The sequence below is a fragment of the Acanthaster planci genome, linkage group LG10 (assembly GCF_054643075.1).
Source record: "Acanthaster planci isolate LZ-2023a linkage group LG10, COTS_SCS, whole genome shotgun sequence".
NCBI lineage: Eukaryota > Metazoa > Echinodermata > Asteroidea > Valvatida > Acanthasteridae > Acanthaster > Acanthaster planci.
The window spans coordinates 463,686-476,438 of NC_141786.1; the positions used below are offsets into that span (position 1 = coordinate 463,686).

The 12,753-nt window shown below is 39.0% G+C and overlaps 2 protein-coding genes across 21 annotated transcripts in view; one reads left to right on the forward strand and one right to left on the reverse strand.

Annotated features, from left to right (window-relative positions):
- LOC110990617 (uncharacterized) overlaps window positions 1-12,753 on the forward strand; it is a 271,293-nt gene that overhangs the window by 97,299 nt on the left and 161,241 nt on the right. The window lies entirely within an intron of this gene.
- The window catches only part of LOC110988921 (fibroblast growth factor receptor-like), a 94,023-nt gene that overhangs the window by 4,935 nt on the left and 76,335 nt on the right, over window positions 1-12,753 (reverse strand). For 17 of the 19 annotated variants that reach the window (XM_087142032.1, XM_087142031.1, XM_087142021.1 and 14 more), the window contains one exon: window positions 11,530-12,549. In XM_087142032.1, the coding sequence (XP_086998158.1) occupies window positions 12,472-12,549 (78 nt within the window). In that variant the 3' untranslated portion in view covers window positions 11,530-12,471. Of the gene's footprint in view, window positions 1-284; window positions 396-554; window positions 774-876; window positions 939-1,215; window positions 1,241-1,776; window positions 1,906-2,914; window positions 3,143-3,390; window positions 3,412-3,569; window positions 3,867-4,221; window positions 4,552-4,650; window positions 4,936-5,204; window positions 5,514-6,136; window positions 6,440-7,256; window positions 7,638-9,388; window positions 9,525-11,529; window positions 12,550-12,753 lie in introns of those variants that run through there. The other 2 variants (XM_022252903.2, XM_087142022.1) reach the window with 2 other exon arrangements.

The following is a 12,753-nucleotide window of genomic DNA, read 5'->3' on the forward strand; positions in this document are numbered from 1 at the left end:
GAAGTCTCGGGCGTGAACGTCAAGTACACTCCTCGCCGACTACTACCCACTTGCCTGTAACTGGTTAAATGGTAGGAAATACATAAACATGTTTAGCTTTTAAGTGATTTTTCACACCCTCTATATGATAAAAATGTAACTCCTCTTATTAACCTTACATTTATAGTTCCTGTAATATCTTGCATATGTGGATTATGTTTCCTTTCAAAGTTGCCTTGCATGCCGTTTTTAGATTGTTTCAGGAAAAAAATTCTTGTGTTAGGAAACCAACATATTAGTTTTACCTCTATCAACACAAAAGCCCAGGAGTTTGACGACATTCGCGTGGCTTGGAAGTTGTTTCATGAAGTCCAACTCTCGTAGTAAATCTCCCCTCTCCATTAGATCTGCGTCATCTGACATCAAAATGTTGTACAGTACGCCCTCAGTAATTATGACCGTTTCAAACATTTATAAAACTGAGCATTTTCTTGAAAAGCTAAAATTATATACTTAGGTGTGTTAAATATTAGACAGAAAATGCCAAGACTGCCCCTCCAGATTTCGCGAATTACCTCTGAGGGTTTTAACTGCTACTTGAGTGGTAGTTCCAAACTGGACAATATCACTAGCTTTCCCCAGCATCACCTTTCCAAAGGCACCTTGTCCAAGTTCACGTTCAATTCTCAGCTTGTCTCGCGAGAATGCCGTGGCAGTTTCCGAAATACTGGCATAGGCCGATGTACCTGGATTCCTGCTGCCACTAACGGCCAGAACATGCAAGGGTACAGGGTCTGTGGAAAAATATGCAACCAGACAGGTTGAACTGCCCATAAAACAATCTGTGCAAAAGTATGCTCTGCTCTTATTGAAAAACTTTTTATAAAGGGGTCTCACCTAAGTCTTGGTATTCCACTGCTTCATGGACAACAGCACGTTTCCCCTGTGAAATGTGCTTTCTGAAAATTCAATTAGCCACAAATACCAAGTAGAGAAAATAGTGATGCTATTTGTAATTTTTCTTGCCTCGAGAGAGGGGTATAGAGTGTATACATTCTGCAATTATGCAGTGCTAAATGTGCACGTTGTTGAACAGGAAACGCAACAAAATTTCTGCCTATTCTAAAATTAATAGTTAATTAATCTTATTAATTAATACAAAAAAAATCAATTTTAGTTTACACCACCATTTTTCCCGATAGCCTCAAGAATGGAATGTCATGGAAATACACGTACCCTTTTGGAGCACATTTTCCGTTTTCTGAAAAAGAAGCAATTTTGTTTAATGTAAGATAAATACTAAGAAACTGCTTGCAATCACGAATGTCGCCCCCCCCCAAAAAAAAAAAAATAACAACGCTGGCGCATAAAATCTTCTTCATAGAAAATTTTCTTTAATCAAGAATTGTTATACTAATCCTGATCGTTATTAGGAGACCTAATTTTTAGAGTGACAACTCCCAATGAAAGAATTTTCCATGGGATATTCAAACCCTATACCTTGTTACCGGATGTAAACATCTGATTTTGAAGTACAACAGGTTTTTGTTGTCATATTGTGATGCAGTGTTCGGTTATATCAAATTACTACTTACAAGAGGTGGACTTTGTCCAGTTAACAATGCGTACTCAAACAGTCTGTTAGAGTCAGTCGAACTCAACATGTAAGGATCACTTCAAATAAATGGAAGTTAAAGACTAGCCCATGAAATTGCTGGAGATTGTATCTCCTGTAATCATTTATAGGAACATGATTCCACACTACTTTACTCTCACGACGTTAAGTTTATACCTTACCTCGTGGTGGTCCTCTACTTCTTCTGATGTCTCTGATTGTTACAACATTCAACGTGATGCTGATTAATGCAATAATGGCAAGAATCACCAGACCAGCGATCAATCCAGCATTATTAGACTGTCCTCCAACTAGGTTTTATAAGAATAGAGTGCAAAATGAAAAAGAATAACATATAAAAGGTATTGTAACGGAAACCTAAGCAGATCCAACCGCCAGTGAGGGGAACTAATTATATTTATATCAAGTTAAAAAAAAATCTGTAAGAATACAAGAAAGAAAATTCAAATTATACCTTGAAACAATTGAATTTATAAATTTAATAGGCGCTTCTTCACCTATGACAAAAACACCAGGGGAGGGCGAGTTACAAACTGAAACAGTCTGAAACTGTGTAAAATAGTAGCAGATGAGACCAACTACGATGAAATACCGTAGTCTGGGCGTGGCAAGGGAAATGGGCACTAGGTAAAACTACTAAGGAAAATAAATTAGAACATACAGAAAGACTGCGCAAACCATCGAACCCTTAAAAATAATTTTAGTGGTGGTGTAACGTAATAGCGAAAATAGATTTCGTTCAACTAAGGATCCTGCAGCAGGAACTAAAATAGAAATAAGGGAAGAAAATCACACCACCATCCACTACCATGCCCCAGCCGTAAGTCCATACCCACTAGCCTAACAGGCAGCTGTTATAAGCCTGTAAAGAAAGTTATGCAAGAAATGTTGCACCACTGCTAATAAAAACAAGGAAAGGAATTCTTAAGACTGCAATGAACAAACCAAATTAGCATTACTGAGGAACACAGAGCCAGAGCCAGGGCTCCAGGCTCAGATGAAATAACAAAAGATTACTGAACAAAAAGGGCCTGCAGTACTGTGGCCAGACCACTAATATTTTAAAGGAACTTACTCCTTAACTTAAAAAAAAAGAAAAGACCCAAATTTTGTTACAGTATCGACAACATGTTTACTACTACATGTACTTTCTACAAGTCCCTGAGTAAAGTTTTTCTATATTCAGTAATGTTGAATATAATCTCATGTAGCACTATTTAGCAATTAAAAAAAATGCCTTAATTGTGTGAAGCTTAGGAGAGTGTCATCAAAACGATTCCAAATCATAATAAGCCTGACCTGAGATTGCAGACGTAGCCAGACTGCAGAACCCATTACGGCAGTAGCTGGATCTAACCTCTTGAATGGCTAGGTCTGTGTTTGTCTCGAGACAGTCACCGTAATTAAACCATGAACTCTGGTCCGTAAGACGAGCTTCTAACTGTAAACATGTTGACGTGTCACCATCTTGGGGAATACCTTCAACCAAAACGCTTCCTGTATCTTGATTTGCAGTGACAACAATACCTGAAAATGATAATCCTTCGGTCAGTCTTTCGAAAGTACAAAACACAAGCCTGCCTTTTTAGTAACTTACCGCACTATTTGTTAACTTATCTGGTTATAACTCAGACCCCCCCGAAAAATTAAACCAGTAAAATCATATGACACGCAAACAAGAAGATAATGATACAATAAAATAAACAATCGTTGTTGTCAAGGAGTAAAATTCCAGCCAAATAGTGCAGCTGACATTCTCAAGCTTAAAAACTTACCTAAATTCGCAGGAGAGTCAGCTGTAAGTAAAACAGGCAAGAAGAAAACAAATTTAGCATCCAGAGAAAATAAGAATTTATTGCAAATTGGCAATACCAAAGATTTCAGAATTAATGAAGCATTTTCAATTGTTGCTCCTGAATATTTTTTAAAAAAGAACACAAATAGATGGACCTACGTCGAGTCCTAAAAATCCGTGTGATGCTTTTGCCAACACCATGTCGATTCTCAGCGTAAACCTCAAGCTCATACACAGTGTAAGCTCGCAATCCTTTAATCACATACTCATAAGCATCATTGTCTATTCGGGCCTGGGTGTTTGGGTCGAACTCTGCTGTTGTTTCCACTTCGCGGTAATTGACGAAAAACCACTGAGCTTCGCCTCCATCATTCCCAGGTCTCCAGGAAATAGTCACCGAAGATTCTGTGACTGTACCTGGGTTGATCAGCACATTCTCTGGTGGCAGCGGTTTGACTATGGAATGGAGAACACGCAAAGCCTTGTAGAGCAAATATCCGGCTGTTAATATTAAATCTTAATGGTTTTTCCAATCTCTTTGGTTTTTGTATGGAACAAGCATCAGCGTCTGTAAAATGTTAACCTCCATTTTCTTTGTTAAAGCTATGGCAGTTTTGCGTCTTTGTTTACATCTGCTTAAAGTTGCTGTACTGACTACATACCGAATTTACATGGGGAGAACAGATAAAGTATGTCGCACACACTGCAAACAACAGAATCAAGAATGGACAAAACTATTTTTTTTCAATAAAGCTTGTTTCTATATTAACCATTACACCGGTAATGACTTATTTATACTTTTTTATCTCACCTTTATCATTCAACACAATGGCTACTGTATCAACCATTCCAATTCCATTACCGCTGTTGCATGTATAAGAACCGTAATCTCCCATTGCAGTCACTTGACTGATGTGTAAGATGCTCCGTACGGTGAATCCAAACATATCATCCCCATCAATAATGGTATCGGCCTGAAATATCCTTCCAGGCTCAGTCTGATTGGTTATTTCCACACCAGCTGGACCTTGCCATGTCATTCTGGGGAGGGGGTGACCCTTAGCTTCACATACAAGTGTAGCATTGAAGCCAGTGTTTGCTCCAACTGAGGTGTCTTTCTTATTTAAGATCCCCACTCCATCTTGAATAAAATTGAAAAAGAAAGCACAATAAATCAAATTCAATTTAACAATTCTTTTTAACAAGGCACCTGCATTCCAAGGTGAGAAAAAGTTCTTACAGTGTACGATGACGTCAACGGTGCTGGAATGGACAACAGGTGGTACCCCGTTGTTGCCTTGACATCTGTACGACCCAGCCTGCTCCTTTCTGATGCTGCTCAGTGTAAGGTTGCTTGCACCATCACTGTAGACAGAGGGTAAGAAGTCTAGAGACCCGACCTTCTCCCATGTTATGAAGTCGTTGGGCTTAGGATTGGCGTCTGCACTGCAGAACAGGATTACTGTATCGCCCTCTTCTACCGGCCTGTTTGGCATGACAGTTGGCACTGAAAAGTCTGGAGGATCTGGACAATTTCACAGTTGAAGCATACCCTATATTAACTTGATTTCAGCACAACTGATCCTCAGGAAAGTAACCTCGCTCAAAGTGAATAACGTAATGGTGATACGGAGATTTCATTTTCAACTCTATTGAAGATTTGCAATGTCTTCGAATACAGATAATATTTATCAGTGTGACAACTATCAACCTTTATCGTAAAGTTGAATTTCAGCTCGATTGCAAAGTAGAAAGCAACGAAAAGAAATCTGATTTTAACTTTTGATAACTTACATTCCACATTCAGTACGCAACTGTCGCACACAATGCCAGCACAAGATATAGTTGTCATTGCACAACATCTGTACGTAGCTCCGTTGTCTTGCTTAGTCAAAGCACCTGTTGTCAAACTGAGGGTTGTCTCATAGCCACCGAAGTTACCATCTTCAAGTACTGGCCCAGTTGGATTTGTTTGGACCGGGTTATTTGTCGACCAAACTAATACTGTTGCTGGGTTGCTGCTGTCTGATTGACAACTCAATTGCACAATATTTCCTGATGCAGACCTCGATGGACAGCTAATGCTCACCATTTTGCAGCAAACTGTATGGAGAACAGGTTTAAACATTACATCAGCCTTACGATGAGAGAATGTTTTCATTATCTTTTAACATAATCTGGGACAGGCAGTCGTGGTCAAGCGGTAAAAAGTCGCCTGAAATAACATGCCAGCCCCCGTCTAAATTTGTGGAAAGTTAAAAAAAGTGGAAGAAAAAAATAAATAGAAAGAAGAGAGAAAATTAGATGAAGGTCACAGATTTTCTTAAAAATATCCCATTCCTCTTTCATGTCTTCATTCATTAAACCACTAGACCTAGTAAGCCCTCAGGAACTTTCTCACCCAATATAGTAAGAATGGTTTGTCCCCCTTAGAAAAATCAAGGCAAGGCCCATGGCTGTAGGCCCTACTGCTTTGGCTTCAAGACCACCTCGACTGTGCATGTTTTTATTTCAACCCTTCAGGGAAACACAGAACAAATAAAGACGTTTCGGTTGATATAAACTGAATTTAAATAAAGCTGACACGCATGACTAGTTTCACTGATTTTTCCCCATTAATTTCTAAAATGACTTAACGTCTTAAAGTTTTTCAATGAATTTTCCCAAATGAGTTAATCCTTCAGATAGACTCGTGTTTGGAATTAGTTTTTAGTGTTTAGACTCACAATGGACATGAATTGGACCCAGAGTTCCAGGGGGCCCTAGGATCCATGGGGCTCTGCTTGCTCTACACGTGATGTTGTTGCCATTGTCCTGTCGTCTTGGTGTGAAGGTCAGCGTGCTGGCAAAGCTATAGTGACTACCCGATGCAGACGAACTTGAAGTTGGACCAGCGATAGGTGAACCTCCATTGGACCAAACCAGACTCAAGTCATCGGGGTATCCCATGTCTGCTGTACATGTAAGTGTAGTCTCAATATTCTCAGTCATAGATGAACTTCCAATTATATTTGGAGTATCTGGAGGAACTGTGTGAGTAATTGCATATTTGAATATTGTTATATTGGTCGTTTCTACGGGTAGTAAATATTTCTCAGGAATGCTGAGCATCACTTAAAATGTAACCATGACAGATGAGTATCGTAGCTGAAACTTTGCGGTGTTGGTCTGTTATAGGAAGTGGACCTTGAAGAACAATGATGCATTTGTTGACATTCTAGTGCACTGCTAATAGTGTCTCCTTGATTAATCTTCACGTGCTTATTTGTACGTGCATGGACATGTATATGTATATCAATGAAGACAAAGTGGGCATATAATGTATAGAGTACCGAAATGTTATTTGAGCCAGGAAGTGTAGTGCAAACAAACTGAGTACGCGCGTGCTGTGGTTCACGCCTGGTTTTCGTGCTTGTGTCTCAACACGCACAACTATTGGGTCAGTGGTATATTGCTCTTTTTTTCTGTTGTGATTACCTACTCAACACAAGAGGCAATAAATTTGAAGAACTTCTGTCCGTAGATATTACACATCATATTGTGATGAATAGTTGGTGAATAAAATCATAGTTAATGAATTATGTGGTGCTTGTGCATGGACTGGATCATTTTGTTCCTTTTCAAGTGCATGCAAATGTTCATGCACAGATAGCTGTAGATCACACGCACAAAATGTACGTGAAACAAGGTTAAAAAGAACTACTAAAACGTGCTGAATTCCAAGCATTATGGAGACTGAAAAGGTTGTGGGGATACTTGTTTCTCAGGGGAAATGTGTGGAAAATACAGGATGATATATCTGTAAGCTTTGCAGATGTGCATCAATATAAGAAGAGAAAAGCCTACCTATAATTGTCACAGTAGTTGACCTTTCTTTCACTATGACTCCGCCAGTTACCACGACACGACACCAGTATATTTCAGTCTCATTAGGCTTATAAATGACAGGTGAAATCTGTAACGTGAGTATGCCTGAGCTGATGGTACCATCTCTGTAAGCTGTGTAAACAGGTGGACCATAAACAGGGCCATAGACTGTATCAAAATTAGGTGTCTGAAACCTCACAACTCGAGTTCCGCTTGCGAACGTTGCACCTTTTCTCCATTCAAGACTGACAACAGAAGTTCCTTGCACCTCATATGTACACGTGAGATTAGTTGATCCACCAGAAATGACAGTAACACTTGAATCCGCTGTAACTGCAATTCCTCGTTCAAATCTGAATACTGGGGAGAAGAATACACACAGTTCGAGAGAAAAAAGTGAATTTGTCAATTTTATTGATTACATCTATTTTCTAACAGATGATTGAAATTCAGATTGAATTTTTCTCCACGGTGGTAAATAGCCAAACGTAGGTTGGATCTGGGATATTTATGCACTTAGTACTGCAGTGATGAAAAACAAATATGCTGTATAAATACAATATATTATACAGTTTCCTCAATTTTGTTGAAACATGTGTATAAAGCATATTTGCAGGCATATCATTTGAATTAAAAGGAAATCATTATAACGTCATTGCTCGCCACACATCTGTGTTATAATTAAGGTCTTTGTGTAGATGGAGTTTGATTAAACTCACAGTTGAGAAGGACTAAAAAAGCACATCCTCACCAGAAAAATGTGTACGAATTATATGGAAATATGGGGAGAGAAACAAGTAGCAGGAAAAAAATCCTTTTCCCTGTTATGCCAAACAGTACAAAACAATAAAAAGGAAAAACGTCTTTCCATAAAAATGAACTCATTATTGTCATGTGTAAGGGAATTCCATGACGATTCAACTAATATTTTGGATTCCACCAATGTAACATTACTCAAATCAAACCATTCAGATTAAATCTTAAATAGAGTCACTTACTAAATGAAACGGAAAATGAAATTTCTGCCTTAATGTCTTCATCTTTTTTCTCTTTTAGCTTCTGTTTTAAGCATAAACCCATTTGCTTATAAACCTGCAAACTCTTAACAGTCATGCCCCACAAACGTATTTTAATCAATAGTTCGTTTGACTCCAAGGCCAAGCTAATTTTGTATTTGTAATGTTTATTTCTTTTTACCCGAGCTAGCCGTAATGAAAAAAAAAAGTTAAATTAAAACTGACCGTTTGTGCGCCCTTTTGAAAATGCACGTTCAACTTGAAGTGGTTTCTGGGCATTGGGTGTAAAACTTCCGTCAGTTTTGCATAAAGGATAAGATCGATTGTGTACAAGTACTTAACGACCCCTAAATGCTCACTTACACGGCCGGCTATCACGTTTCATTACCATCAAATTCATGCTTGCACTGCTGGACCATACTTCATATTTCTTTTAAAACGATGAAACATTGGACAATCTTGGAAACAACTAAGCTAAATTGGAAGTAGAATGTTAGGCGCACACGCATGAGTCCCAGGGGTAGGGGTATATATCCTTCATCTTTTTGGCTAATGGATCATACCACAACTTTTTCATGCTGGAAATAAATAACTAAAGCAGCGTGTGAAAAAATGTATCAAACTTCCTAACAACCTAGACATATTTAGTTCTGATTTAAGATTCTAAAGATTTTAAATGTACATCTGTATAATGAACATCGCCATTTGGATCGTATGGTGTCAACGATCCCGCCCCACCGTCTGTTCATATTTTTTCTAAGGCCAGGCAAGTCCCCCAACACACAATTCCGCGTTTCTTTCCCCCCAAATTAACGGCTGAAAAGTCTACACACACATTCGTAGCACATGTGTGTGAAATACAACAACAAAGTTTGAAGGGTCATACTTTGAGAAAGTTGGAACAATTCATTAAGGATGAATATAATAACGGAAGAGTATATAACGAAGCATGCTTGTTGATATTTAGAACAGTCGAAGCAATTCCGCACAATGTAATCAAAGTCAGGTATTCCATGCACAATGTGTGAAATATTAGCCTATGTGAAGCTACAGGAGACAGAAATAGAAAGTAAGCACCTTGAACCGTTGTCTTACCTTCTGAAAGCCCAACTGCAAATATGAATATGACTGTTACCGACACCATTTTCGTGCGTGTTGTACGGACCTTGTGCTTGAAAGACGTGGGTCTAATGTCAGGGTACTGAACTTGCTGAATGAACCCGGAAATTCCCTGCATAGAAATTGAATCAACAACAGGCCTACACATGAAAAGGAGGAATTGCAGGTTGGAAACCCTTTTCTCGATCATTGTGTACAACTGAATTCGACCTTTGACGCCGGAGGTTATAACTACCCTGCTTTTCCCACTGTCAGCTCCCAGGTACCGTTTTCATGTACACTTCGGTGATTTCCTGAATTCCCCTCTGCTTTTGTAAACACGCCCCCCACACAATCACACTTTTGTAAGCAGTAACTCACTACTGCGCGCCTACAGTGAGCTTTTTCACGACGGTTCCTGGCCGAGCGTATTTTTTACGTTGTGATTATATTATTTGTGATATTGAAGATAAAGTCACACGCACTTCTGGCGAACCTTGAATATCCGATGGCGTACTCATGTAAAATCCACCCTTATGTAACGGATTCCCCTTGTGGAAGCCTACGTATCGAACTATTTACGAGTCGTGTCGCGTGGAGCTTCAAACTTCAAGTGCAGTGCAATTATACCGGTTATAACTGTCGTACTAAAAGGTCCCATCTTTCAAAAGATCAACTCAAATACTGAAATATTCTTAATCTACATTCATAAATACCTCGGGCAGTTTCTCTCAACTCACGCAACGCCATCGTGTATCAACAACTCGATAATGAACGCTACGATTTCAAACGCCTTCTGCGTACAAACGCTCAGGTACTGGGATACGAGACAATCTAATTCATTACTGTTGGTCAATAGTCTGCGGGTGCCGCGGCTCGCAGAACGCGACATGAGCGAGCGAATTCCAGATAAGGAATGGGTGTACAAGGAACATATCATAAAATGGACCGAGGTGTTCGGGAAAATGAAGGAAAATTTCATTTACAAACCCGCGGAAATGTGTCTTACATTGTCTTCTTTGATTCTCTGACTAAAATTTAATTAGAATGTGTCCTTACTGAGCAGTGGCATCGATTGTCCTTAAACAAGAAGTCCCCTTAGTATGTACAGAGCTTATTATTGTTAAGCTAATGTTGTTTGAATGACTGAAAGCAGAATGGAATGTCTGGATGTCAGCTGAACATCTAGGTAGGACATGAGGGTCCCCTTTACCCGAAACTCTACCCTCAACCCTTGCGGCATTACGGTGTCCTATACCTAAGACCACCACCACTACACCGGGGTTAGGGCCTTTTATACCCAAATCCAATCTCTTCATCGCCACGGTTTGCCTGCCATACAACGACCCTACCTCCCACCAGCTCCGACGCATCTTACGCTTAGTCGTGAACAAGGTATTTCATTCTCTGCCACACGTAATCCAATCCATCCTCTACACCTCACAGCAGTCAGCATGGTGTGTACCACATTCCCTGTGAAGAAACTAAGGTGTACATCTGTGGAAACAGTCAGAAACAAGCAGAGGGAGAGGGTTCGACAAATTGGTCATCGTCAAGCACGCCCACATCTCGGGCCACCAGATTCACCGGGACTCTGCACAACCCATCGCTCTCGTCAAGAACTAGCTACCAGGAAGAATCTGTAAAGCCATCAATATATTCAATCATTACTCGGTACTCAGTCCAGCTCAGCGACATATTGCATCCGCCACCCGAAGCAAAGGCCATTCCTTTCCCGGGCATTAGGGTGACCTATACCTAAAAAATAACCACTTTTCCATGGCCACCTCCCCAGGTATTGGGGTCTCCTCCACCCAACCTCTTCCAAAACAGATCTTACCATGTGGTGTTACCGCAAGCCCTGCCTTTACATTAATTACAAAAATGAATTGATAAATTATAATTCTTAAAGACTAGTCCACAGCAAAGTTCACTGAAACTCCAAAACAGACTCTTTTAGCATCTATCAAAATCAATGAAAACAGAAACCTGATGGTGCATTTTGCAATTGTTCGCGAGTGTCACCGGGTGATTGGGCATAGAGCCCGCTATAATGGGGTTGTTGCTTTGTTTGAATATGGCAATAGTACGGGGTATTGTCTAAATATATTAACAATAAAAAAATTACATGACAGCCGTTTCTTTCCGTTATACTTTCTTCAATTTAATAACAATCATTAAGATTTTTGATCTCCTTATATGAGAGACCACACATTCCAAATTTAGTATCCTTGCGGAGACATAGCTTTGTTCTCCAGTACTAATTCGGTTGCGTGTGAAACCACCTATTCAAAATGCTCCCATTCCAAAATGAATCACTCTCTTGGGCTGAAATTTGGACCGAATGTCCCTTATACTTCCAATTGCAACAGATTGTTACACATTAAAAGTTTCTCCTTTTTGAGCTATTTCCAAATATCAGTTTCGCGAAATCTGTGTGGAGACCTATTCAACCCATTCTTTTGCGTCTCCACAAGGCACCGTATTTCGGCACTTTGTTCCTCAATAAAATACCTATAATTCAAACCCACAAAAGAAAACACACACATAATACCTACTCTACATATTTCTTAAATTGATTTGTAAAGTATTTATGTCATTTTTGTATTTTTGTTAAAATTTCAATAATTGTTCTGAAAAGATTACTTTTCTTTCCTCGAAATTAACCACATTGTTTAGCTCTTTCACGTGTTCTTTCCTCTTAAATTTAAACCATATTTCCAGAAAGCTAAGCCAAGTTTTACATATTACTATACATAATTACAAAACTTTAACGACCGATCTGTAAGGCTTTCCTCGAGAGGAAATGACCTCATTTGTGGTTAATACTGGAACATGACCATGAGATATACTGAGGCCAAAATACTGGAAAGTTGAGAAGTAACTTAAGTACAAGAGTTCTTTCAATGGCTAAGGCTGTAACTGTTAACAAGAAGAAGATGGAGAACTCCTTTTTCAACTGTATCGATCTTTTTTTGCCAAAACGTTCAATTTTAGTTAAACTGAAAATTAGAAGATACGTTCGCCCTCATAACGGTGGCTTTTGATGTGAGATGTATACATTGTATCATTTATTTCTGCTAGATCCTTTCATCGGGAGAGTTTAGAATTGTGACTTCGTATTGAAACTCTTGATAATCCGACAACGTTATATACTCCTGGAAAGAAATACGATAAAAAAGTTTAAATGTCAACAAAAGAGCAGTAGTGAGTACATGAAAAAAATTGTGAACAAATGTGACATTTTTAAACGTTTACCTCTTGTGATCCCTCAGTAAAAGCTTTCTACGGCAAAATGTTTGTTATGACGTTTTCTAAAAGGGTAAAATGAATATTTAAATCTCGTTCTTTGTCCAAATGAC